The 27,739-nt window shown below is 54.7% G+C and overlaps 1 protein-coding gene across 2 annotated transcripts; it reads left to right on the top strand.

Annotated features, from left to right (window-relative positions):
• On the top strand, nucleotides 1-27,079 carry AHCYL1 (adenosylhomocysteinase like 1; the record flags this gene model as incomplete). 2 transcript variants are annotated; one of them, XM_082295980.1, is made up of 17 exons in its annotated part: nucleotides 1-217; nucleotides 15,280-15,391; nucleotides 15,754-15,897; nucleotides 16,614-16,714; nucleotides 16,965-17,067; nucleotides 17,824-17,918; nucleotides 18,716-18,822; nucleotides 18,903-19,019; nucleotides 19,162-19,225; nucleotides 21,106-21,194; nucleotides 21,621-21,691; nucleotides 22,303-22,397; nucleotides 22,475-22,573; nucleotides 23,093-23,161; nucleotides 24,182-24,260; nucleotides 24,650-24,770; nucleotides 25,344-27,079. In XM_082295980.1, the coding sequence occupies exons 1-17, from the start codon at nucleotides 113-115 to the stop codon at nucleotides 25,348-25,350; spliced, it is 1,578 nt and encodes a 525-aa protein (XP_082152106.1). In that variant the 5' UTR covers nucleotides 1-112. The 2 variants fall into 2 exon arrangements, with proteins under 2 accessions (XP_082152106.1, XP_082152107.1); XM_082295981.1 differs by lacking the exon at nucleotides 25,344-27,079 and having other exon boundaries at nucleotides 24,650-24,774.
• Nucleotides 27,080-27,739: the final 660 nt, after the last annotated feature.

A 27,739-nucleotide genomic window follows, 5' to 3' on the forward strand; every position in this document is an offset into this window, starting at 1 on the left:
GGGCCGAGCCAAACCTGCCCGGAGTGCTTCCCCCCTGCCCGCCCCGCCGTACCCTGTCCCGTTTCGTCCCGTCGGCGGCCGCGGCCCGTCCCGCATTCTCCGCCGCATCAGGATGTCGGTGCCGGAGCCCGCCGGCGGCGAGGAGAAGCAGGCCAAGGAGGTGGAGGACGCCGAGAAATATTCCTTCATGGCTACCGTCACCAAGGCTCCCAAGAAGGTAGCGGGGCCGGCGGGGGCCGGCTCGGTGCGGGGGATCAGATCCCGGTTCGGGGGAGCAGCCTCCGGTTGTGGCGGGGGAGGACCCGCGGTTAGGGGGGAAGCAGCCCCCGGTTTGGGGGAGCAGCCCCCGCTTGCGGGGTAGGAGCTCTCTTCTCCAGGAGCACAGCCGCCGGCTGGGAGAGGGAGAAGGCTCCCGGTTGTGGGGCGAGCAGCCCCTGGTTCAGGGGGAGCAGCCCCCGGCTGCGGGCTCAGAGTCTCCGCTCTGGGGGCGGGAGTGGCCCCCGGTTGGGCGGACCAGCCCCGGTTGGCGTGGGGGATGCAGCCTCCGGTTCGGCTTCCCGGCTGGGGGGAGAATCCCTCGGTTGTGAAGGGAGGGGGACCGTGATCCGGCTCTGGGAAGAGCAGCCCCACAGGTGGAGGTTTGTGCTGGGAGAACTGGAACTGGTCCAGTTTGGCGGTAACTGGGAAGCCGGGGCTGTTCCCATTCAGTACCTCGCCATTGGTACCCGCGAGGGGGTTGGTCCGGGCTGGGGGTGGCAGGTATGAGCCAGGGGGCTGCTGGCCCAGTTTGGGGTGGGAGGGAAAGGCTTGGGTACTGGAGAGAGAGGGGTCTCTGCTGGGGTACAACCTGGCCCGCGTGGGATGAAGGGAGGACCGGTACCGACAGGGCAGGCTCGGGAGGCTGGGATCAGGCTGGGTCCAGCTCTGGGGGCCAGAGCAGGGACCTCGGCTGTGGCACAGGAGTGCAGGGGGACAGGGTGACCCCTGGAAGGGGACTGGCAGGGGTCTTGTGGGGTGACAGTCCCACTTGTGTGGGACTGTGGAGTGACAGTGCTATGTGTTGGGGACAAAGCAGGGGGGACCTGTTATATGGGAAGAGCCAGGAGCAGCACAGTAGCTGTGGGTCACTCAGAAGCGTGGCTGAGAGATTTCAGAGTGTTGAGTTTTTTTTGGGACAGGTTGTTCTGTTGGAGGTGTGGGTGGGAGCACATTTGGGCTCAGGAAGAGGCTGCCGAGTCACTTCAGTACTGCTCCATCCTTGAAGGCCTCACAGGAGCTCTGAGATCTCCCGGTGCTGCTCCCACAACCCTGTGGGATGCTCAGATGGCACCGACGGTGGGCGAGCACTGGTCTTGACACTGTAGCAAGGTGCAGGACCCCAGTGACCTGGGGAGCTGGCCCTGTGCTCCGGGCTGAAATTTCAGTCCTGTCAGGGAGGCAGATCCATGTTCCAAGCACCACACAGATCTGTGCAGCTGAACATTGTGTTCCCCTCGGGGCTGCAGCCGCCTAGAAGCCGTGAATGCCAAGGCAGAGCAGTCACAGAGAATGGGCACATCCTCATTCTCTGGGGGAATCTCCCCTGCCTGCTCTGGCCACGGGTGGGATTGGGGAGCGTCTGACCCTTGGGGAAGGTCAGCTGGATTTGAGGCATCTTCTCAGGGAGCAGGGATTGGAGACCAGGCCCTGTTTATCTGGGCTGTGGACATAGCCTGGAGGAAGGAGCAGAGGAATGTGGGGCTGGGATCGGCCTCTTCCAGCAGCGGCTCAGCACAGCTCCAACTCGGGGATTGTTTTTACCTTTTCATAACCATCGTCTCCGTCAGGGCGAGCAGCACGAGGCTGCTCCGAGGGGACAGCAGGCTGCGAATCCCAGAGCATCCCCTGGAACCAAAATCTGTGTGGTAAAAAGGAATTGATGGAGCATCCTCAGAGGCAAGTTTGCCAGTGTCTCAGGGGGATGAGATGTTGTATCCCCAGAATTTTCTGCTGCAGACATAGCTGGTTGTGCAGCATGAGGAGCCTTGGTTGGACTCAGTGCCTGCTGCAGCTTTTCCTGGCTGGGTGAGGATATTGAAGGTGCCCAGAGCGACACACGACATTTGAGGCTGATAACATCAGCTGATAACATCAGAGATGGGGAGCGCGCTGAGCTGAGCTCGGAGAACAAATCGCTCCGAGCTCCTGTTTTCCTTGCCTGGCTAGTTCTTGCAAATAGTGCTGGGGAATGGCAGAGGCCTTGGCAGGAGGATGAAAGACTGAGGAAAGGAGAATTGCCATCCTGAGATAAGGATGCCTCAGAACAGGATTGCAATTAAACCATTAAAACTCCCTTCTGATTCCCTGCAAGTCGAAGTGACTTTTGTGCTGGCTGCCCTGGAGCTCCTGGCATGGTCAGAGGCCAGGGAAAGGGTGGAGAGAGATGATTTACCAGCATGGAGGTGGGGAAGATTGTGCTGTGCTGCTGAAGCAGGTCCCTCCGGGGTTTTTGGGCTCCTTGAACTTTGCCAGTGCAGTTTGGGTGAGGCGTTTGGAGAGGGAGAGGGTGGGAATGTGGCCAAGCTCAGTGCAGGCTCCGTCTCTCTCTGTGAATGGCTTTCCAGAGGAGCTTAACTTGTGCTGGAGCTTGGGGAAAGTGCCAGTGTGAGCCCACCAGTATCAGCTCAGGACCTGCAGGAGATCTTGGATACAGCTGGAAGCACGTTGGCCCCATGGCTGCTGCGGAGAAATTGGTGTCTCCTTGTTGAGGGCACCTGGAGCTGGGAGCCAGCCCTGGCCATTGCTGTTCCCTCTTGTCAGGGACTTGTTTAAAAAAACAGCAGGAGGTAAGAGATTAAGAGATTAAATACGATCAACTCCAGGTTGAAGTAGGAGCTGACTCAGTGGAGGTGAAAGGAGGAATGGGGTGGTTTTCCCCCAAGAGCTGGGATTTCCTGTCTCTGCTGGAGCTCTGTTTTCACTGCAGCTCGTGGGAATTTGGCTGTCAACAGAATAACCCCAGTTTGGTCTGAGCGAGGTGGTTCTTTGGCCAGGAGTGGTTTGCAGGCAGAGGTGAGCAATGCCGAGTTTTCCACCTTCTCCAGCCGCTGCTGTGGTGTTGCTGGGGAAGGCTGGGAATGCTGAGGCTTGTGGCTTACCCAGGTTAAGTGAACACGGATGTGGAGATGATGATGGGAGAGCTCAAGGGCAGGCTGTGCTCTTCCGGATCCTTGTGTGCCATCACTGCTGCGTCTGGGCATCTGCTCTCCTGCCTCCCTGGAGGCTGCAGGTGCCCTTGGCAGCAGTTGCTTTCCCAATCCACGTCAGCCGGTCGGCGGAGCCTTAAACTCCCAGCCGAGCCGAGCTGTGGGTGCCCTGGAGCGGGAAGGACACAGCAAGTGCCACTGTGCTTGTGACAGGGCAGGGGGCTCGGCACGTGCTTGTCTTGTCACCTCACCCCTCTGTGTCCTTGTCCCGCTGGCATCAGTGTCTGTTGGGCTCCTCCACACCTGGGTGCTGGCAGACAGATGGATGCTGCAGACAGATCTTTCTCCTGCAGCATTCCTGGGCTCTGAGATGGGCTGAAGCCTCCGGTTTCGTTCTGGGGAGGTGAGTTGGGCGGCAGCTGCGTGCCCCACGGAGCCGGTGCTGGGTGCGTTTGGGTGGTGCTGTGCCCCTGCGGCTGCCGGCTCCGGCGGGATCCCGCGCAGGCTGTGGCGGGGAATGCTAATGCACGGCGCTGCAGCTTTGCGGTGGCAGCAGCCGGGTGCTGCCTGGTGTGGGGGTGGCAGAGATGGAGCAGGGAAAAGCTGGGGAGAGGGGGATGGAGCCTGTGGGGAGCTGCCAGCCCCTGGGGAGGGCGGGGTGTCCTCTCCAGGGCATCATTCCTGCTGTTGCTGTCTGCAGTGGCCCGCAGATTGCTGACCTTGCTGCAGCCGGCTGCATCCCTGCCCCGCACAGCCCATTCCCAAAGATCTGTTCCTGTCCCTCTCTGCTCTGTCCTGACTCATCCCAGGTCGCTGCAGCTCTGCCAGGCTGGATGATAATAAACTACCTTCCCCTTCGGGCTGTCAGGGGCACGAGACTGCCCTTGTTTGTCCTGACAGAGCTCCTGTAGCCGTTTGTTTTTCCTGTCCCTTTAATTTTAATTCCTTAGAGTGGCTGCTCATAAATCCTCTGTGCCTTTGTCAGCCTGTCTGGGGCCATGGCTACCACCTCCTGCCCCGCTGTTCTGCAGGCACCATGCACCTGGCTCTCCTCATTCCTTTGCCCAGATCTTCACTTCTTTGGCTTCCCTGCTCTGTCACGACAGTTTTTCCTTCTTATAATGAGGTGCCTGGGCTGGGATGAGTTGAACAGCTCATTGTCCTCTGTATGGATGTCCTGAGATGAGCCTGGCCTTCCCTGGGGTGCAGGAAAACCCTAATAAGTGGGGAAAAAAAAAGTACAGGGGTGTTTGGAGTGGAGATGAATTACCAGGGCTTGGGGCAGCCAGGTCACTCCTGGTGCTGTGTTAAATGATAGAATCCTAATTTTTTTCTAAGTTGCTCTTGGGACCTTCCCGTTGTTTTGGTGTTTTGGAGGGTCTCCCTGATGTCCAGAGCGGAGGCTCGTCCTGGTGCCCCAGCACTGCAGCAAGGCCAGAAGACATTTGATTGAGTTGTTGAACCAGAGAGTGGGGAGAAAGGTTTTGGGGGTCTGATGGGCACAAACCATCTTCAAAATGATGTGCTAGAGCCTGTGGCTTTTGCTTCCCCCTTTTCTTCCTGCATCCCTGAAGGAGGCTGGGTTTCCACTCTTATGTCGGTCCTTTGGAGCTGGGAGAAGAGTTGGATATTCTTTCTTCCCAGTCTTCAGAAGCACCTCTTGTCATCTTTTGATGGTGTGGGGATGGAGACCACCCATCCTGGGAGCCCTCTGCCCACGTGAGCAGCCAGGTTTGGAGTGTGGGAAGGGGCAGAGCAGTGTTTTCTTTTGACCTTCCCCAAATGCCAGGTTATCTTCTGCTGGGGACCGGCCTACCACAATACTTTTTTTGGGAACAGTTTTCTCCGTGTTTTGCAGCCTGTGCAAATGTTGGAGTGAGTTCCTGTGCTCCCTGCTGGATGTTGAGGCCAGGGTATTTTGCTCTGGAAATCAGGTTTTCAAGGTCAGGTTGGCGTTGATCCTTTGCAGGTGAGGATCCTGTCTATGTTGCTCTTCTGAGGAGTTGGTGAGTGCCTCATCCCAGCTTTTGAAGCAGGAAAGGTGTGGAACTTCAGCACTCAGCCTGAGGGATTTGCTTGCGCCTGGCTGTGTTTTTATCACCGGGAGTTTTCCTGCAGGTGACGATTGCATTTGCTGAGGGCTCCTTGTGTTTCCTGCTGAGCCCTTTGATCAGAGCTGCTTATCTGGGGCCTCTGGCTCACCTTCACTCAGCACACGGTGGTGGCGTTCCAGGTGACTGTCCTGGGACCTGCTGGTGGCCCCGAGGGCCCACGGTGCAAAGGACTTTGTGCCAGAACTTCTCCCAGAGTGAGACTCGTGGTGAAACGGGGCTGGGAGAAGGGGCAGGGAGTCCCACCAAGGAGGACATCTCAGCAGGGTGTGTGGAGCCCCTTCTCAGAGAGCTGGACAATTCCTCAGCAGTGCCGGAATCCACTCTGCAACATCCCCCTCTGTCCACATCATCCCTGCAGGATTCCCTGGTGTGATTAACTCTTGAGAATGGGTGCTCTGGGACATCTTGGTTGATGGCCCAGAGGTCCAAAGAGAAAGCTGCCATAGTTTGGGAATCATTTGGTTGGAAAGGACCTTAAAGCTCACCCAGTGCCAGCCCTGCCATGGACAGGGACACCTTCCACTATCCCAGGTTGCTCCAAGCCCTGTCCAACCTGGCCTTGGACACTTGCAGGGATCCAGGGGCAGCCACAGCTGCTCTGTGCAGCCGGTGCCAGGGCCTCCCCACCCTCCCAGGGAAGAATTTGGGCTGTTTTTTCGCAGCTGATCTCCCCCCATGGGTTCTGTGCCCCTGAGAAAGTGGGATGCGGAAGCTGAGGCTTGTCCTGCCTTTGAGAAGCTGCCCCCATTGCCCTGTTGAGTTGGGCTGCTTGAACTGTGAATTTTAATTACACTTTGGGATCAATACGGTGGCCTTGGTAACGAGCTTATTGCTGCTGCAGAATCTGTTTACTTCAGGTTGGTGACAGCCAAAGGACTGAGGTGGCCGAGGACATGATGTTCCAGCTCCTTGAACAGGCTCCATTGTAATTCGGGTGAGGCTCCCGTGGCCTTCGGAGCTGGGTGCAGCTTCCCCTTGGCTGCCCCCACAGACCTGGAGCTGGCTGGCAGCATCCGTTCCTGCCTGGCTGAGGAGCTGCCTGGATTCAGGAGCCAGGATTTGGGTGGGGGCTGCTGGAGCCTGGTTTATCTATGTGGTGTGGGTGGAGGGAATCACTCCTTCTGGCCTTTTGGAGTGAGAAGTAGTGGGCAGCCTGGAAAAGGAGGGTCCTTGGGGCTTTGCCTTCCTGAAATTCATGTTTTGGTGTCCTCCTTCCAGATGAGGGTGAGGTTCAGCCTGTGTCTGCTGTTTTCTGCCTCTCCTCCTTTCGCCTCCCAACAGGGAGCCCCAGATTTCACACATTCCTGCACCGTGGGGAGAGTTTTGCATCCAACCTGGCATGTTTTGGAGCAAGAACATCTGGCTGATCCCTGTTGACCTTGGAGCCGTCAGCATCTTGCAGGCAGCACAGTGTCTCCTACATTAACTAACCCCTTCTCCAAATATTCTGTGAACTTGCCATCTCCACAAGGAAATCACTTCTATCCCTCCTGCCTCCTTTAAAAGAAAGGGGCTTCATGGAATCACCCTGTTTGCAGGAGAAGGTTGGCTTTGCTCTGACATGAGTCAGTATCCAGGAGGGTGATTGTCCATCCTGGTGGTGATTCCTCAGACTCCTGAGCAGGGAAGAGCCCATGCTGAAGCCGGAGGTTTCTCCTGCTTTGCCTCTCAGCAGATGCATCAAAATCCAAGTAATTTCCAGGGCTGAAAATAGTCTGTTGGTAAATGAGGAATGGGCAGCTGTAGTGGAAATACCACTGTGAGATGCTTTTGGGAGTCAGGGCGCGGGGAGGATGGATTTCCAGTTTTCCAGAACAGGCAGCTCCTGTTTCCATGCTGATCCTGCAGGGTGTTTTCCCTTAAAGCTGTGACAGAGGGATGGAGGATCAGCTAAAGGTAGCTGAAGTAGCTGGAGCCGCTCCTGAGTGGGATTTGCTGTTTTGGTTTCTTGAAAGACCAGTAGAAGTCTTGGAATGCTGAGATTCTCCAAGGCAGTTTGGGGGGAGGAGAGGAGGCAGGTAGGGCACCCAGAGTGCCAAGTGGAGTGATTCCTCCCCCAAAACACAGGGGCTGCTTTAGGATTACGGAGCAGAACTTTGGGCTTCTCAATTTGGTGGTTTTTTTGTGGCAAACCCTCCCTTCAGACCATGAGGTGTTGCTGAATGAGCCATTTGACCGTGCTTCCAAGTGTTCCCTTGGTCTCATACAACAGTGCTTGGAGAGGCATTTTCTAATTAGTTTAAAAATTGATGCTAATTAAAGCTGATTCCCTCTCAGCTCTGACACACAAACACATTTCCATGAGCTTCCAGCTCTGCCAGCTGGCCCGTTGGAGGCCATCAGTCCTCAGATTGCCCCATAAGCTGCTGGAAGTGATTTAACCCACAGTCATGGAATAGTGGAATTCTTTGGGTTGGAAGGGTCCTTAAAGCTCACCCAGTTCCATCCTCTGCCATGGCTCCCAAGCCCCATCCAGCCTGGCCTTGGACACTGCCAGGGATCCAGGGGCAGCCACAGCTGCTCTGGGCACCCTGTGCCAGGGCCACCCCACCCTCCCAGGGAAGGATTCCTTCCCAAGAACCCATCTATCCCTGCCCTCTGGCAGTGGGAAGTCATTCCCCCTTGTCCTTTCAAGGACATGACCTTGTCTTGTCGGTGCAGTTCTTCCAGTGTGGTAAGTCCAATTAATACTAATTATCCTGCTGCCCAAACACGTGCTGTGCCATGAGCTGGGTGGGCACTGGGGATGAATCCAGAGGTGAGAAATCCAGGACATCTTTAGACCAGTTGCTGTTTGCCCATTCAGAGGGTTTATGGGGTTAACCTGTGAGACATGACTGGAGTTCACTGCCCTGAGGGATCCCAGACATTGGACTTTTGCTGTTCCTGCCAGGAAGGAGATATCCCTCTGTGTTTCAGGAGATATCCTGCTCCATTAAAGCCAGGCCCAAGCCTTTCCCTCTATTCCTGCCGTCCAAGGACTAGATGTGTCCTTATCTGCTGATGGGGAGCTTTCCCTCTGCTCCTGCTGGAGCTCACCTTTGACCTCCAGGTGTTTATGAGGCAGGATTTATCCCCAGTTACTATTTAACACGCAAAATCACATTTCTTTTGTGGAATCCCTCCTTCTGTTTATTTTTCCTTTAACTGGCATTTGCAGTGATTCCCATCATGACTGAAATCTTGTGGTGATTCCCAGCCTATTAACCTTTGGTATGGATCTGTTTCTTTCCTGGTGTTTTTTTTTTCTCTGCCGAGTTTTGGGATTCATGTGGAAGTCCTTAATTCTCCTCTTGGACTCACAGAAACTTGGTTTGTTTTTCTTTTCCTCAATGCTTTACCCAACCAGCCTTTCCCTGGCAGTGGAGGATGGAGGTTGGGACAGGGCTTGGCTGGTTTGCTTTGCCAGCACCTCAGTGCCCTTTTATTTCTTTGCTGGAAGGAGTGTAAAGGTTTCCAGGTGGAGATTTGGCTGGGATTCCTGCTCAGGGAGTTGGCTGGGAGAATGCTAGGCAGGTCTGTGCCTCTAGGGAGAACAGCCTGCCCTGTGAACCCTCTGGGAGTGAGAGATACAGATCCAGGAGCACCAAATTCCACATGGCTGTGCTTCTGTTCACAGAGCAGCACCCTCAGGAAACTCTTCCAGTTGTGATGTCTGAATGGAGCATTGGAGTTTCTTCTAAAAGTTGGGGGAACCACCAGAAGAAAGTTCTCCTCTTGCAAAGGCCACACCTGGAGCAGAAGCAGGTCCTTTTTCCTGAGGGTTGTTCCACTTCCAGCTCCCACAGAGCCCTTGGTGCTCAGGCTGGGGAGGATCAGGAGATGCTTGCTGAGCAGCTCTCCTGCTCTTCCAGCATCCCTGTGGAATGGTGGGGTGAAGCAGTGGGCACTGCTAGGGAGAATCCCCCACCTTCCCCTGGCCATGGGCTCTGCCTGGGGATTCGTTTGCTGCTGAGATGGTTTGAACTGGGAGTCTGGTGGTTCTTCCATGGGCCTGGCCAAAGCCTCATGTGAATTTGTGCAGCCCTTTGCCGTCCAGGTTTGTGCTGCCACGTGTGACCAGAGCTTGGAGGTGGGAAAATGGGATGGTTTGAGTCGCAGAGGCAAATTTGCCTCCAAACTCTCCCCTCCCCAGTGGTTTGGGGATGAGGATGGTGAGTCCTCTGGGTGGGAGTCTTGCTGGTCCTGATCCCCCATCCCTCTTCTCCGAGTACCTCGTTTTTCCTTTCCTTCCATCCTTAAAGAATCCAGAAATACCCTTCCAGTCTGGATAACCTCACAAGAGAAGAGCCCTAAAACCATCCCTGTCTGCCTTGCTGATTCCCACACCAAAAATCCGTGTCCTGTTGGATGGTGGAGCAGGAGCTGTGTCCCCCTGTGTGTCCCCTGTTTCCAGCCTCATGTCTAGACACTGTCCTGTGGGAACAGGGGCTGGCTCTTCCAGCCTGGAAGCGGAGCAGAGGGGGCCTGAGGACAGGGCAGCCAAGTCCTCTAAACAAACCCAGCGCCCTGGCATGGCCGCAGTGGGAATGGGGCCAGCTCCAGGGGCCAGCACAGGGACACACACTGGGAGCATTGGGAACCTGCAGCTGGCGGGTTTGGGATGGCCTCAGTCCCTTGTTGAGGGAGGCAAACATGTGAAACGTGGCAGTGGCTCTTTTCTCCCGGTCAGGAAGCTCGGGGTCTGCTCTGGGAACTGGGTGGCTGTGAAAACAGCATGGAAGAGTTCCATCCCTTCCCTGAGGAGGTGGCTCAAGCAGAGCTGTTCTCTCTTCTTTTTGACCTGGAATGAATACTGGTTATCTGACCTTTTTCCCCTCTGCTGATGAGGCTGAAGAGCCTCATTCCCTGGGATGCCTCTGCCCCTCCCTGGATGCTGTGGTGAGACGCTTCCGCAAATAAGTGGATTAAAAAAACTTGTCCTTTAGAAACGCCCGAGCCAGCTCGTCCTCGGGAAAAACCAGCAGCTCTCCGGGAGGGAACGTCCTTCTGTGGGTAAGGAATCCTTGGAGACTGAAACCTGAAGGTGCCCATCTCCAGGTGGGCAAAACCCAGCCCTGCTCTGAGCTGCTCCTCCCGTCTCATGTGGGAGCGGGCCTGGTGAGGAGGACGATGCTCGTTTGAGCTGTAAAACATTCCTAGTCTGGCTGAATTTCCAGGAATGACAAAGAAACGATGAACTTAAAAGACAGGTCACGTCAGGGCTGCCTTGGCAGTGTGGGCATCTGGCAGTGCCCTCCCAGCCTCTGCCAGGGAGTTTTTGTTTGGGAGAACATATTAAATAAGGGGAACTGGCTGCTCTGAATAGTCCTCATCCCTGCTGCTGGTTTTCTGCAGCCAAAGAAAAGGTCCCAGCACGCTGGATCCTTCCAGGCTTCCTCCTGGGAGGGCAGAAGTGGGTTGCAGAGACTCTTCTGCTTTATAGGTGGTTGTGTGGCTGTAGGAAGATGCTCTGCTCCCATTTTGCTGTTTCTCCCTGGGCAACTGTGCTGTGTCCTCACATCCACGGATGTCAGACTTGGAAGTCTGGAGGGTTTTAGATGGTTCATTGCTTCCCGCTTATTTTGGGTGATGTGCAGAGCCTGCTCCTGTCCCTCCACCGCTTATCCAGGACAGAAGTGGCTGGGAGGGCACTTCTCCCATGGCTGTGTATGTGCTGATACTCACGTTGTCCCGAATAAAAAATTAAAATAATAATAATGAAAAAAGGATTGCTGAGGCAAACCTGGGGGTGCCAGGAAGAGAGCCTGAAGCTGCTTCCCAGCCCGTGTCCTTTCCCCTGTGGAGCCTGTGCATTGATGAGCTGCATCAGCTGTGAGTTGGTGGATGCTTTCCAAATTCTCTTTTCCTTCCACAACCTGCTCCCGCTCTCCCCCAAGGCTGCATGGGATGCAGTCAGGGATGTGTAGCACAACAAAGGAGCTTAAGCGTCCTCTCTGTAGCTGTTCTGGGAGTGAAAGAAGTGTTAAAATGCAAAGTGGGATTGTCATGTGTGAAAGGGACATGCTGGGCTCACCTGTGCCTGGGGTGAATCCAGCTGCATTTACAAATCCCTCTCCCTGGAGCCAGGGAGTGGAATTTTCTTACTCTGTCAGCTCCAAAAACTGCTCTTCTGCCTGACCACTGGGAAAGTCCTTGGGATCAGCCATGGAGGATGGCACACCCTGCAGTCACGAGCTGCCAGTTTGGTGAGATGGTGCCAATCCAGACCTGCAATCTGTTTGCCCTCCCTGTGTCGTAATAATCAAACAAATGAGGCTGTGTGTGCTGGGGACACTTGTGCTGCTGGGTTTGGCACTGCCCCACCAGTGTTCTCACTGGATTTATCCTTATAACCTGGAGAGAAGCTTGTTCAAGCTGGTCTTTCAGCTGCCTGCTGGTTTGGGGTGCTCTGGGCAGTGTGGCCAAATAGGGTGGGTAAGGACAATGCTGCCTCAGGTCCAGCTGCAGCCCTGGAAAGGGTGGTTTGAGCTGAAAATGAGCGGCTGTTGTTGGGAAATGGCAGATCTGCCTGGGAATGGGCACAGTGGCAGTGGATTTCCCAAAGGGAGAAAATGTCCTCCTGGCTTGGCTGGTGTGACCGGGAGCGGGCAGTGTGCAGCGATGCTCTGGAAGAACTTGGCAAGAGATGGTGGATCCTGCTGTTTTCCTGCAGAACGTATCCCAAAATCCCTGCTGTTCCAAGTGAGGAGTTCCTCATTTGGCCCCTTCGGTCTCCAGCCCCATCTCCTCCTTTTCCAGGGCAGTGATGCTGAAAACCCCTGGTTTCATTCCTGTGCAGAGAAATGGGTGCTGTCTTGTTTTCCCTCCTTGACCATGAATTTCTGGGATGAAAAAATATTTTCCTTGCTCTTAAACCCTTGTGCTCCACCCGGTTGGAAAAGCTGCTTCCAGCAGGATGAAGTTTGGGATGCGATTCGTGGCTGTGCTCTTTGGAGCTGGACAGCCTCAATCCCGCTCAGGCACAGAGCGCTGACGCGCAGCCCCCGGCTGGGAATGCCGTTCATTCCAATTCCCATGACAGGCAGAGGGATTAGGAGATTTTCTCTGTCTCCTTAATGCAGCTCGAGCGCCCGGCACGTGGAGGGCACTGGTCACGCACCTCTGCTCCAGTGCCTGTCCGACCTCCCTCCGCTCCCTCCTCGCGCTTCTGGACACAGCGGTAATTTCCTGGGCTCAGGGGGGTTGGATGTTCGGATGGTTTGTTGGATTTGGGAGCTGTTCATGGTGTTTGATGATAATTTTAGCCAGGGCAGATTTTGCTAAGCTGGGGAGTTCAGCTGAGCCCTGGTAAAGCCATGGCAGGGATTACTGGGGGTAATTCAGCACTTGGTTTGTTTAGCATTTGCTTTTTCTCTACCCTTGGATTCAACCCCCTCATTCCCATGTTTCTAAAACTGCTGTTTCTCTTGCAGAGTGGGGTTGTGCCTCAGAGCTGGCTCAGCACTCACAGCTGGAGCCCTGAAGGGGAGATGCATTGTGGTGTGGGATGTTGTGGGACTGGGGAGAGCAGTATCCCTCTGTCCCATCCTCTCTTTTCCACTGCATTCCAAACGAGCTTTGTTCCATGAGACCATCCAGGCAGCACGTTTCCCTGAAGGGTTGCACTGTCCCGGAGCTCACACATCCTGGATGCTGCAAGCCAGGACAGATCTGCACCCTGGGCTGGAGCACTGTGCCTTATGTTTTTTCCCTCCTGGGTCACCTCTTCCCTGGAAGCTTTTCCCTGAGACAGAGAAAATTCCTCAGCTACCGCTTTATGCTGTTTTAATGCCAGCAGCTGTTTTATGGGGCATGGTTTTTATACCCTCTGGTTTGATGAGCTGTCAGAGGAAGAACTTGGTGTGAAGGCATGGAAATCTTGTGTCCTGAAATTGCTGATACTTTTTCCTCCTTGGAAGTGCCCATGAGCCACTGGCACAGAAATGCCACAAACCTATCCTAGGCTGTCTGGGGAAGATTGATCCAAGCAATAGACCTTCAACAAATTCCAGCACCATCATTCCTTGTTGGGAAACCTGCCAGCTCCAGCCATACACCCTGAGCACAATGTTGGTGCCTGCCTGGAAGAGCTTCTCCTCCTCTTATCCCTGGAACCTTCTTTCCTGTGGGGATGGGGGTTGTGGTGCCCTCTGGATCTTCCTCCTGCTCTCCCACGGGGATGGAGGTTGCAATGCCTCCCGGTCCTCCCTCTGATTTCCCATGGGGATGGGGGTTGTGGTCTCCTCTGTATCCTCCCCCTGCTGTCCCGTGGGGATAGGGTTGTGATGCCCTCCTGATCCTGCCCTCTGCATCTTCCCTCTGCTCTCCTATGGGGATGGAGGTTGTGGTGCCCTCCGAATCCTCCCTCTGCACCAAATGACCTCAAACAATTGCAAAACCAAACCTGCTGTCTCTGTTTATCACTCTCATTCCTTCCACTAATACAAACTGAAGTAATTTGCATCAGAATCCAACTGGAGTCTGCTGGGAAGTCTGGTTGGAAGCAGGTACTGGACTGTAATGTGTCCAGGATGGAGGAGCTGGCTGGAAACCTTGCAGCAGGAGCACCCACAGGAATGCCTGGGATGCTTGGCTGGGTGTGATGATAGATCTGATCTGCCGCCAGTCAGTTCCTGGAAGGGATGCTGGAGTCCCACATCATTCCACCTGCCCTCCCTTGGAGTGAGCCATGGGTTTTGTGTCCCCTTTGTCCCTTCCCAAGCGGAATACCGTGCTGCTTTTGGCCCATCTGCTGGGATTCTGCAGAACTATGGCTGCTTTTTCCAGCCCAAAAAGCTGTACTGGTGCTGCAGCTGCCCCAGCTCCAGCCTGTGCAGATTCCTCCTTTCTGGAATGGATCATTTCAACTAAATAGTTTCATTCTTCTCCTCTCCGAAGCCTGTTTCCTGCATCAAAGCTTTCAGGGAGCTTTTGGGATGGCTGTGGCACAGAAAACCCCTCCTTGAGGCCACTCTGGGCTGTCTCTTTCCATCATCTTGATTTCTCGAGGTCTCCTGGGTCTCAGGGATGCTTTGTTAATCCCACTCCCTGCCATGATGTCTCATCCCTGTTAAATGGCAAAATTAAATCCTGCAGCGATGCGATCTGAGGGAAGGGGCCGTGCTGGGGTTCTTTGTCAGGGTCTCCTGCATGGCAGCGGGGAGGGGGCTGCAGGCTGGATTTGCTGCTGCTTTCCCTAATTCCCTTTCATCTCCATCGCCTTTCTCTGGCAGGAGCAGCAATAGGGCCCTTTGCTGGCTGCTCACTCGGGGCGAGCGCAGCAGCTGAGCAGTTTTGGGTTATTTTTCCTCTCTTTTTGGCTCAACGCAGCTACATTTGATGAACTGGTGGAAGGTGCTGGAGCCTTGAGTTGCCTCTGGCTGAGAGAGGTGGCTGTTTTGGGGGTTCTCTTCCAATGGAAACATCTTGTCCTGCAGAGGAGGCTGAAAGCCAATGCAATGTCAACTTCTTTTTGTTGAAATGTTCTCTCTTGCTGAGGTTTTTTTCCTGTGCTTTTAGTGTCAGTTTTGGAAGGATGTGCATTGTTTTTAACCTGCGGGATGCTCTCCTCCTGGGGAAGAGCCTGGAAGCACCAGGGATCTGTAGGGACCACCCCAGCTTTCTTGCTGCTGTATTTTTGGGCAGAAATCTGCTGGGATTGGTTGGGGCAGGGGCTGTGCGAGCAGGGGCTCTGCCTCCACGTGGGATGTGGGTTGTACAAGGAGTGTGATTCCTGAAGGAGCCTCAGGGAGCTGGGAATGGGTTAAAGGGGATGTTTCAGGGAGCTCTTTTTATCTTCAGATGTGTCAAATTTGCTTTAACCTTGTGGTGACAGTTGTTCAGGCAGAGGAAGGGGTTTAATTTTTGGCATCAGTAGCCTTGTATTTGGTGACGTTAATTTTCGTGGACTGAAGGGATCCGTGGGTCCCTGCAGCTTGGGAAGGTGTCGTGCCCTAAGGATCACCTCCTGATTTAGCACTTCTTTCCTTTGCTCCCAGCAAATCCAATTTGCAGATGACATGCAGGAGTTCACCAAATTCCCGACCAAGACGGGCCGTCGGTCCCTGTCCCGCTCCATCTCCCAGTCTTCCACCGACAGCTACAGCTCTGGTAGGTGCCAGGTCCTTGTCCTTGGGTGTTCCTGTCCCAAACCCAGCGTCAGTGCTGCAGTGAATGTGCTGCTCACACCCTGTGGCAGGATTTGTGCTGCTGTTTGTACTTGGACGCTGAGGGAACGATTGCAGGCGTCCCTGAAGCTCAGGCATTGATTGCCAGTTGATAATCCTGTTACCTCTGGGTTGTTTTAGAGAAAAAGAGTGCAAAATTCCTTCAGGGCTTCGGCTTTCATTAGGAAACTGGTAGTTTGAGCCATGAGTGAAAGGTGGGAAGGGAACCAGAGCAGAAACCTGAAGGGGTAGGAGGTTCCTGGATTCATAAGGCCTGGCATAACACTCAGTCCTCTTTTGGTTTAGCTGCCTCGTACACGGACAGCTCTGATGACGAGGTGTCCCCCCGAGAGAAACAGCAAACCAACTCCAAAGGCAGCAGCAACTTCTGTGTGAAGAACATCAAACAGGCAGAGTTTGGGCGCCGGGAGATCGAGATTGCTGAGCAAGGTACAAAGTGGAGTGTGGGGCTTCTGGGGCTTGGGACGGGTTCTGGAGACCAGGAGCTGAGCAGTGGCAATTCCCACTCCTGCTGCAGCCTTGGATATCCTGGTTTTCCCCCAAATCAGTTAGGGAAGAGCGAGATGCGCCAGCAAATGTTGGTGCTGTGTCCCATCCCTTTTCTAGCAGGAGCAGAACTCTTGCAGGGTTTAATGTTTTGTTGGCTTTGGATGGACAAGGATTTTGCAACACCTTCAGAGAGATGAAAGCTGAAAATCCCAACCCCTTCCCCTGGGGCTTGTGGGAAGCTGAGTTACCATTTCCAGTGGGGTGATTGGGTAACTCTCCTCTCCTTTTAGAAGGCGAAGCTAATCCAGGCAAATTTAGAGCAGCTCTTACGAGACGTGGCAGCTCTGTTTTCAAGTTCAGGTGCTTCACCCGCTGCCACAGGGCTGGTGACTGTCCTTAGGTGCCTTCCCCAGGCAGTGCCAGTCCCAGACTCCTCCTTACCTCTCTCTTTGTCCCTTGGTCAAGTGACAATTGGCACTGGTGTTTTGGTCCCGTTTTGCACAGACCTGCCAGGCCAGAGATGAGGAGTTTTCTCCCTAGCTGTGTAACAGCTACAGCACGAATTTTTGGGGCTGGAGGTATCCTGGGAGACCCCAAAAGACAGAGAGGGGACCCTCTGGCCTGAACCAGCATTAAAACCTCTCTTCCTTTTGCAGACATGTCTGCTCTGATTTCGCTCAGGAAACGAGCCCAGGGGGAGAAGCCTTTGGCTGGAGCTAAAATCGTGGGCTGCACCCACATCACAGCACAGACTGCGGTGAGTGGCTGCTTATTTGGGGGTTCTGGGGTGGGACATCAGCTTTTCCCTGGGGAAGAACTTGATCTCTTCAGAATGGGAGAAGGCCCGTTCAGTAGTCCGGAAGTGTTTCAGAAAGGTTGTGCTGGTGGCATTTCCGCAGGGCAACGTTTGGTTCCTATGCCCATCACTGCTACCCCAGGCCTGCCCTCGCGCCAGGGGGGCATCCCGGGGCATCCCTGACCCCTGGGGCATCCCTGCTGTCCCGCAGGTGCTGATCGAGACGCTGTGTGCCCTGGGAGCGCAGTGCCGCTGGTCTGCCTGCAACATCTACTCCACCCAGAACGAAGTGGCCGCGGCCTTGGCAGAGGCTGGTGAGTGCGGCCGGGCCAGAGCCCTCGCAGCCCCTCCTGCCTCCCTGGCCTGATCCCAGGGGAAATCTCCTAGGGAGCTTCGTCTTTTCCTTGTATCTATTCCATTTAATATGTATCTATGTTTTATTTATAGTTATACTTTATAGCTAGAAATATTTTATAGTTAGTGTATTTTGTAATTAAAATGATACGGTATCTTTTATAAATAAAATGATAATATATTTTATGTTTATAGGTATGTATAAATATATGTACACTTATATAAAATATACAATATAAACGTAGGAATACATGTATAGATATTTATACGATGCTTATAGATGTGTTTTATATAAAATATAAATAAAAGATATAAAATGTAAACAAATAAAATAAATAGAAATAAATATAAAATCATAAAAACATTAAATATATTTTAATTTTGTATTTAACCATATTTTAATTCTATTTTATATATTTTTATACTATTTATTATTAATAGTATTGTTTTCTTATTATTTATTTTTTATTATTTCTTTGGTTTTTATTATATATTTGTATCTTTTTTTTTTTTTATTTTCTATTTCTATTTTAGGGAATTAATATTTTTGGGGAATATCTTCTAGGGAGGGATGGACAGGTCTGATCCTGGTGTGGGCTGAGATGTGATCTCTGCATGGCCCCTTGGCTCTCGTGTCCGTGTGTTTCTGGAGTTGGCCAAGCAGGAGAGAGCTCTGCCAAGCCCAGCAAACTCCAAGGATGCTCCTGTTCTTTCAGGTGTTGCCGTGTTTGCCTGGAAAGGGGAGTCAGAGGATGATTTCTGGTGGTGCATTGACCGCTGTGTTAACGTCGATGGCTGGCAGGCCAACATGGTGAGGAGCCTTCTCCAGCCCTTCTTCTTCCTCTGCCAAGTGCCCATGGGGTTCCTCACCCATCCACCTTGGGGCTGTTCCTGGGAGCCTGCTGGTCTTGCAAGGGCCTCGTTAAAGGGGGGCTTCTGGAGAATGGCAGCTAGAGAGGAGCTGGGAACAGCCATGGGACTGTCAGGAGCTGCAGAGATGATGTCCTGAGCTGACACATCCCAATGGCAAGGGAACAGCTCCCGGTGGAGCTCCCACGAGCCAGCAGATGGGACCTCTTTCCCCTTCCAGGAGCTGCTCCAAGCTGCTCCTCTCTCAGCACAGCTACCGTCTGCCCTCTCTCTCCCAAAGCTGGGATCATAGTGGGGACCTTTCCCTTGCCAAAGCTGATGTGCCCCCATGGTCTGTGGTCACCAGTGATGTGTCTGTGGGCCCTGACACCTCCCACAGCCTCTCCTCTCCCGTTTGCTTTCAGGGCATGAATGCTGTGGCGTCCTGAGCTCAGCCTAGTTAGTTAGTGCTGCCTGTGGTCACCTTTCCAGGCTGCAGAGCAATAGCAGAGGCAGGAAATCCTGTTAGGATCCAGCAGCTCCATGCAGGGGTAAGGAATCTCAGTGTTTTGGAGGAGACCCCGAGTTGCAGGCACCAGGGGAAACCCAGGAGTCCTGGTCCCCAGGCCTCTGCCTGAACAGCCCTGCAGCAGTGCCTGAAGATGCTTCTCCAAATCATTTTCCCCATCCTGTCCTCAGCCAGTGCATTTGCCAGTGGGAGGCCTGACTGCTCCCTGTTCTGCCTTGCCTGTTCTCTAGATCCTGGATGATGGTGGGGACCTGACCCATTGGGTGTATAAGAAGTACCCCAGCGTGTTCAAGAAGATCCGAGGGATCGTGGAGGAGAGTGTGACCGGCGTGCACAGGTGGGAGCTTTGGGAAGGCAGAGCCAGAGATCTCAGGGAGTCACTGCTGTCTGCTCTGACCTGCCTCTGCCCTCTCCCAGGCTGTACCAGCTCTCCAAGGCTGGGAAGCTCTGTGTCCCAGCCATGAACGTGAATGACTCCGTCACCAAGCAGAAGTTTGATAACCTGTATTGCTGCCGGGAATCCATCCTGGATGGGTGAGTCCAACCCTTTTCCCCACTGGCACTTCCACACAGGTGGGTTTGGCTCCGGCTGCTCTTAAGCAGAGATCAGGCTCTGGTGCTTTCACCTGGTTTTGGGCTTGACTGATCCCAACACAGGTCTCTCTCTGTCCCCCAGCCTGAAGAGGACCACGGATGTGATGTTTGGAGGGAAGCAAGTGGTGGTTTGTGGTTATGGGGAGGTGAGTTCCGTGAGCTGTGCTGCCCTCCCCCAGGCTCAGCATCCTGCACTTCCCTGTGCAAAGGCCACTCGCCCTTTACTGTAAGGAGTAGATCCAACCTGGTGAGCGATAACCAGGGAAGTCTTGCTGGAATCTGCTGGGAGGGTGGAGATCAAGGATCAGATTTCCCAGGTTGTTGCAGATTAACTGGGCTGCACAGCCGGCAGTTGCTGGGACACACTGGCCTGAATTATAACTACCCACGGGTACTCCCATCTGCTGTCCCTGGCCCAGGTTCAGCATCCAGCCTGGCTGTCACTGAGCAGGGCAGGCGGCTTCTCCCTGAGAATAATACTCTGGCAGAGGGGAATTGTACCATGAACTTGTAACTGATTCTACCCTGGAAGAGCTAGAGCTGGGAGCCGCCACCTTCCCTCCATCTGTGCACGTCCCTGTGGGTGTTTATCTTCCAGCACTGTGCAGGACCTGGCAGGAGCTGCAAAGGCTCTTCCCAGCAGGAACTTGCTCCCTAATTTATTTAGGCACCAGTGGAGCCCAGCTTTGCTCGACCAAGAGACTGTGCTGGCTCTTGCCGAGGGCTCTGGGCTGGTGCCTGGTTCTCCAGCCAGGAGTTGGGCTGGGTGGTGGTGTCTCCAGGGCCTGTCCTGAGCTTTACTGGACTTCTTCAAAACAGGAGTGTCACAGAATCATAGAATCCCAGACTTCCAACCCATATTTGTGTTGGAAGGGAACTTAAAGCTCATCCAGTTCCACCCCCTGCCATGCACAGGGACACTTTCCACTAACCAGGTTACTCCAAGCCCCCTCCAACCTTGGATACTTCCAGGGATGGAGGAGCCACAGCTTTTCTGAGAATTCCATTCCAGGGCCTCCCCACCCTCACAGCCAAGAATTCCTTCCCAATGTCCCATCCATCCCTGCCCTCTGGCAGTGGGAAGCCATTCCCCCTTGTCCTGTCCCTCCATCCCTTGTCCAAAGTCCCTCTTCAGCTCTCCTGGAGCCCCTTTAGGCACTGGGAGGGGCTCTAAGGTTTCTCTGTAGCCTGCTCTCCTCCAGGCTGAACCCCCTTAGCTCTCCCAGCCTGTTCACCCTGAATGGTTTCCCCTTCAGATGTGAGTTGGAGTCCCAGTTTGCCCTGCCTGCCTGTGTTCAGTAGACCCGAGGCTGGAGCTGGGTGATAAGCAAGGGTCTCTCTCGAAATGTTTTTGGTCTGGCACCTTGCTGGTCAGAAAATGGGGCTGAGCAGAGTTGGTGCAGCACAGGCAGGTGTTGGCGTGGGTTGGTGTTTAATTTTGCTTTAATTTTCCACTGAGGAGAGGGAGTGAGTCCGAGATGCTGCTGCAGGAGCCTTGTGCTCCCTGTGCTGATGTGGCAGCATGGGATGGAGGATCTGCCCCCCGAGGAGTTCAGGATGGCTCTGAAATCCTTTAGCTTAAAGGCAAGGGGGCACTGTGTACTCCTCTAGGCTGTCTTTAACTCCTGCATGGAGAAAGGTTCTTGCAGTGCTGGGGCTGCACAAGCTGTGAGAGCACTGGGGTGGGAAATCTCCTGGCCTTGGACACTTCCAGGGATGGGGCAGCCACAGCTTCTGTGGGCAGCCTGTGCCAGGCCTCCCCACCCTCACAGGGGAGAATTCCTTCCCAATATCCCGTCTATATAGGATATTGCCTTCTGGCACTGGGAAGCTGGTGGTCTTGCAGGGGGAGCTGGGCTTGTGGCAGTTGTGCCACTCACCAGGTACATCCTGGGCTGCTCCTGGCACTGGCAGGTGGCTGGGATGAGGATCCTTCAGCCTGGGATGGGCTTGGGCTGTGTAGGGAAGGGATTGTAGCACTGGTGTGTCTGTGTCCTGCCTCACTGTGATCCTTTTGCCTCGGCAGGTCGGGAAGGGATGCTGTGCTGCCCTGAAAGCCCTGGGAGCCATCGTGTACGTCACAGAAATCGACCCCATCTGCGCTCTCCAAGCCTGGTAAGGTGTTCCCGTCTGCTTGGGAGTATCTATCTGCTCTTCCAAACCCTACCTGAGGCTGGAGTGGAGCCAGGGGGTCTGTGGCTCATTTTGGAGAACATGCACCTCGTTGGGGTGTGATGGGGAAGGGCTGGGGCAGCTTTCAGGGATGGGGTACCGGGCAGAGGATGTTCACTGGCTGATTTGGGGAGGCTGCTCAAGCCTCTGTGCCACATGTTCCTGGCTCCTCTGACATTTCCAAGATTGGGTTGGACACCCCAACTGTTGCACAGCCCTCCCTCATGGCACTGGTGTTCCTGGAGGGGTAGAGGAGAGCCCGGGCTGCTGCCAGAGCAGTTCGGAGCTGTTGAGACTCCACATGGCCTGGGGCAGAGAAGGAACAAGCTTCTCCTCCTCATCATGGTCCCTATTCCCCTTTTTTGCCAGCATGGATGGATTTCGGGTGGTGAAGCTGAGCGAAGTAATCCGTCAGGTGGATGTCGTCATCACCTGCACAGGTAGGGGTGACAAAGCTGGAGCAGGCTGAGGAGCATCATTCCCTAGTGGGGTCTCGAGGGAGCTGGGAATGGAGAGGACACTTCACTGCTGTGTGCTCCTAACGTTCCACAATAGCTGGGCTCTGCCAGCAGCTTTCCCCCTGATTCGCTCTTTGACACAGTCCTGGCCCAGAGCAGAGAGACATCTCGGCCACATGTTCTCAGGGTGTTTTGGGATCTCCTAGAGCCTGCTTAATTCATGGGAGCGAAGATCAAAGATTTGGGCACTGAAATGGGCTCCCCAGGGAATGGTCACGGTCCCAGTCTTGGCAGAGCTCAAGGAGTGTTTGGACAACGCTCTCAGGCACAGGGTGGGATTGTTGGGAGTGTCCTATGCAGGGCCAGGAGTTGGACTTGATGACCCTTGTGGATCCCTTCCAGCTCAGGATATTCCATGACAGCACTTGTCCCCCACGTTCCCTGCTGTCACAGCCGCAAGGGCTCATGTCCCAGTGGAAGTTCATCCGATGTTACCCCAAGCCGAGCTTCTCTGACTCAAGTTCAGGGACGGGGAACCCAGAGGGTTTGTGTTCCCACTGCTGTGGGATCAGCTGTGCCCTCTGTGCCTGCAGGGAACAAGAACGTGGTGACCAGGGAGCACTTGGATCGGATGAAGAACAGCTGCATCGTGTGCAACATGGGCCACTCCAACACCGAGATCGACGTGGTGAGTGCCGGCGCCTCCGGCCGTGCCCACCTGCCGGCTCCTGCCATGACTGCAGCCTCTTCCTCCTCCTCTTCCAGACCAGCCTCCGGACGCCGGAGCTGACCTGGGAGCGGGTCCGCTCCCAAGTGGACCACGTCATCTGGCCGGACGGGAAGCGCGTGGTGCTGCTGGCTGAGGTGTGTTCAGAGCTGGGCCGTGATGCTTTGGGCCTCCGTCAGGAAGTCACGGATTTAGCCAGGTGGAAAAGTGCTGGGAGGAGCTTCAGGGTTCAAAAAAGGGGTTTTTGATTTATTTTATTTATTTTTTTTTCTTTTTCTTGAGGGTGGGTGTGTCATATCCCACATGCAACCACAGAGGTGTCATCTGGCTCTGTTCTTCTGAGCCGGGATTCATCCCACTCAGCCAAACCCCATCTGTGCAGGGTTTCCCAGGCATTGGGTGGCTCCTCTTCCCACAGGAGCTGTTCTGGCAGGAGGAGGGACTGGCTTTTCTAGGGACCACAACATTCCCCTGCCTTGAAACGAAGGGTTAAGGTGGAAACTGGAGCAGAATTGAAATGCTCTGGTTCCCTGTGCCCTTATTCCCTGGTCCCCTGTGCAGGGAGGGGGTGGAGGTGAATCCCATCTGGAAACTCAATTTGGTTTGGATTTGGGAGCACATCCAGCTCCGTGCTGACTCCTCCTGCTTCCTCCCAGGGCCGCCTGCTCAACCTGAGCTGCTCCACGGTTCCCACCTTCGTTCTCTCCATCACGGCTACCACGCAGGTCCGTACACGGGTGGGGCTCTGCATGAGCCTCAGGGTGGGGATGGCTTGGAAGGAGCTGGGAACACACTGGGATTGGTCCTTGGGATGGCACCACTGCCAGAAATACCATTTTGTCTGAGCTGGAGTTATTGCTGGCGTGGACCCAGTGTTTTGGGTACAGCAAGTTTTGGGAGAGCTTTTCAATGAGTGGTTTCATGGCACAGATCCTGCTGGGCTGGAAGGCAGGTTTAAGCCCCCCTGAGCACAGGTTTAAGCCCCCCCAGCGCAGGTTTGAGCCCCCTCAGGACAGGTTTGAGCCCCCCCAAATGGGTTTAACCTTCCCCAGCACAGATTTAAGCTCCCCCAGCATGAGTTTAAGCCCACCGAGCACAGGTTTGAGCTTACCTCAAAGCAAGGCTTTGTTGAGGCTGGGAACACCGAGGGGATTGGTGGCACTGGGAACACCGAGGGGATTGGTTGGACTGGGAACACGGAAGGGACTGGTGGCACTGGCACTCGTGGGGAAGGACTGCCAGGCTGGCAGCAGGGAATTCCCTTGTCCTCACTCCGGTCAGTCCAAATGGACAGGGACCAGGCCTCTCTTTTGGACTTGGTTCCCAGCACTGGAAGCCAGCACTCGGGGGATGCAGTTTCATCTCTCCTGAAGGAATGATCCTGGTTTTTGGATGCTGCCAGTTTCTGAGGCGCAGCCCCTCCTTTCCCACGTGCTGCCGCAGCTGTGTGGTTTAAGAGGAGAAGAGCTGCTAACCCTAAACCTGGGGTTTTTCCCTGGGGTGTTGAGCCCAGATGCTGCAAACAAGCTGGGTGGCATCTGATCCCTGCTCTCTGATCCCTGCCATGGGGTTATGGAGACCCAGAGAGGGATGTACCTGTGGTGGGAGCCTTTCCCTCAAGGCATGTTGGAAATGGTTGTGCTGTCCCTCCAGCTCCCAGATCCTTCTCTGCCTTTGGGAGCTTTGTGCTGCCCAGGTTGGTGGCTGTTCTGGCTGTTCCCAGCTTATCCCTGTGCTCTCCACAGGCTCTGGCTCTGATTGAGCTCTACAACGCTCCCGAGGGCCGGTACAAGCAGGATGTTTACCTGCTGCCGAAGAAGATGGGTGAGTGAAGGAACTGACTTTTCCCTGGGGAATCTGTGTGCCAGCAGTGTCAGGAGAACTCAAGCCTGGGCTGAGAAACACTTCCAGAGGGACAGTGAGTTCAGGGAAGGCACCAGAGGCAGTGACCTTAAAATACATGTTGTTATTTGATGTATTTTCCTTAGTGTTCTGCAGCGTGGGAGGCATCCCACATCCTGCAGCCTCCCTTCTCTGGGATTTTCCATGCCCTCCTTATGCCTTTAGGGGCACATCCAGCCCAGGCCTGGGCTCAGCTCTGCTTTGGGTGATGGTGAATCTGGGGTGCTGCCCAGCCAGGCCTTGCAGTCATGCACCTGCCCATGTTGTGGTAGGGAATGTGGACCCCCTGATCCCGTTTTCCCTCTTCCCAGACGAGTACGTGGCCAGTTTGCACCTGCCGTCGTTCGACGCCCACCTGACGGAGCTGACGGACGATCAGGCCAAATACCTGGGACTCAACAAAAATGGGCCTTTCAAACCCAACTACTACAGGTGAGAGCTGCTGGGCCAGGAGCTCCCAGCTCCTCATGGGTTTGGAGCTCTGCCTCCAGCTCTGGGGTCTCCAACAGCAGAGGGATGTGGAGCTGCTGGAGTGTGTCCAAAGGAGGCCACGCTGGAGCGTGTCCAAAGGAGATGCTTTGAGGGCTGGAGCTCCTCTGGGAGAGCCGGGAGGTTCCCAAGAGAGCTTAGAGCCCCTTCCAGTGCCTAAAGGGGCTCCAGGAGAGCTGGAGAGGGACTTTGGACAAGGGCTGGAGGGACAGGACAAGGTTCAGTGGCTTCCCACTGCCAGAGGGCAGGGATGGATGGGATATTGGGAAGGAATTCTTGGCTGTGAGGGTGGGGAGGCCCTGGCACAGGGTGCCCAGAGCAGCTGTGGCTGCCCCTGGATCCCTGGAGGTGTCCAAGCAGCCTGGTTTGGTGGAAGGTGTCCCTGCCCATGGAATGAGATGGGCTTTAAAGTCCCTGCCAGCCCAAACCAGCCTGGAATCCCATACCTGGGGGATCCCCTTGCCCTGGCACAGCAGCACCTCCCACGTCCCTCACTGTCCCTTCCTTCTCTCCTAGATACTGACGGGACCATTTCCATGAAGGACCAGACCACACAAGGCAACATTTGAGAGATTATTTTTAAAAATAATTTTTATTTTGGTTTACCTTTTTTTTTTTTTTTTTCTTTTTCCCTTGACCACCACCAGAACCTGTTTTTACATTTTATCTGTGATTTTAAGGTCAGGTTTTCTTTTCTCCCCCTTCTCCATGATCACATCCCTGTCTGATCTTGCCAGACAACCTGGGATTTATTTGCTTCTTGCTTTCATGTGGCTGAAGCCGCTGATTCCCAGCCCTGGCTCCAGGAGGGGCTTTCCCTTTCCTGCTGTTCCAAGGGCACGTCATTCCTGCAGCAATGGTGGTTTTTTTGGGCTTTTATTTTGTATTTTTCCCACCTTTCCAGCCCACGTCGGTCTCAGCCGGGCTCCCTGCGGATCCGGAGATGCTCTTCTACCTTATCTTCTATTTCTTTGTGTGGATTATCTGCAACTTCTAAATTGCCTTAAAGAGCCCAGTTTTAGCTGCTAGATCCCTGCTCCGGGTGCTTCCTGGGAGCAGAGTGGCCTGCAGGACACCTGGCAAAGGGGGGTGACTGTGCCCAAGCCCAGCCCAGGTCCCTGCTCTGAGGTGGCCCAGGTTTGGTGGCCGCTGGCCTGGGTTTGCTGGCCACCTGGGTCCAGGGGAGTTCAGTGTTTCAGGGTGCTAATCTGAATCCGGATGGGGGTCGCTTTCCCAGCATTATCCTCATCTCTCCTAGGTTTTTTGTTTGTTCTGGTTTTTTTTTTAGCCAAACTGCACCTTAATTGAGTTTTAAACATTTTTTTTTTCCGTTTGTTTATTTGTTTTTTTCTTCCTCTTTTCTTTTTTTGATCCTCACAGAGATGTTTTAGAGGGCGGGGATGTTTTCAGATGTTTTAAAGAGGAAGCACTGGGGACGTGGCCGCCTTCCCATCTCCCTCTGGGAAGCGCCAGGTGGTGTTGAGGGTGGCTGGGGGGTTTTGGGGGTGTTTCACTATTTTTTTTTTTGAGCTGGATGCAAAGATGAGCCTTCCCCATACCCCAGCCTGGCCCCTCTGCTCCCTGCTGCTGTTTTCCTCACTCTCTCCCCGTGTGCCCCAGCTGCTCCCATCACCTCCTCCATGCCCTCCCTGCTGGTGTTTCCCTTTCCCAGCTTGTGCTGGGGTGTGGGAAGCTCCTTCCAACCCACTGAGGTTCCTCTTGGCTATTTTTATCCTCCCCAAATCTCCTCTTCCTTTCCCCACCCAAGGGAGGGAAGGAGCTGCTGGCACCTCCCGGATCATGGAGCTGCTCCTTCCCCCTTCCCAGGGATCCACCTGGACGGGTCCTTCCCAGGGAATTTGCAGATCTGGGGGTGCAGAGCTCCTTGGGGGGCCAGGAGATGGGAGAGGCGCTGGTGGCTGAGATCATCCCAGTCTCATCCCCTCCTCCGTGTCCTCTGACTGTTCCTCTTTCCCACCCTGCCTGCTCTCCTCCTGGACGGTCGCCCCATAGATTTTGGGGATCGCTTGCCTCGCTCCCCCACAGATCCTGGGGATCACCTGGGTCCCCTCCACCATCCCCCAGACCTCACCGGGGACGGCTTAGCGAGCTGGGATGGGCGTTGGTGGGAAGGATCGGGAGCATCCCCCCTTCCCTGTGAGCCCCCCACGCCCGGGGGTCCTGGCCCCCCTCCCCCGCCCCATTCCCACCCATCCCGGGTGGAATCTCAGTGCGAGGGCTCCATGTCTGGATAAGCCATGGTGGGGGGAGCCTGGGGGTGATGGCGGCGGCAGCGTCGGGCCGGGAGTGAGAGGTTTATTTTGTATATGAATGATTTTTAATGAATGCAATATTAATCCTTGCAGATGAGCAATAAATCATTAAAGTCTAATTAAACTATTAGGAAAAATGAAGTACTTTTGGTTGTGGGTGGTTTATTTGGTGCTTTGGGAGACCTTGAGTTGTTTCCGAGCCCAAGGGCAGGGCTGGAATCTCCCTTTGGCCACCTCGGGATGGGGATTGGGTCCCGCCAGAATTCTCTGAGCATTGCCAGAACTCTGAATTTTGGGGTCTCACCCTCTTTTTAGCCCAACAGGGCACCTTAACTTGGGGTTTAAACCCTGTCAGGTTCCTCTGTCGGGGTCTGACTCCCCTCTGAGCCCCACCAGGTCCTCCCCTCTTTGGGCTCCGAGCCCCCCCAGCCCCTTCCCTGGGGCGTTCCTTTGTTCCAGGCCCTTCCCTTTGGGATCTGCCTGTCCCTGCCACTCCCAACATGGCGGCGCCCAGCACCGGGCCCCGCCCTGGGGCGAGGGCGGAAGTGCCACACCTGGCATGGCCGCGCCCAGAGCCGCGCCGCACCCAAGATGGCCTCGCGGGGGCGGAGCCCGCCGCCCGGCCGTGTGTCGCGCCGT

Source organism: Coloeus monedula, assembly GCF_965178545.1.
Source record: "Coloeus monedula genome assembly, chromosome: 23".
NCBI classification, from domain to species: Eukaryota; Metazoa; Chordata; class Aves; order Passeriformes; family Corvidae; genus Coloeus; species Coloeus monedula.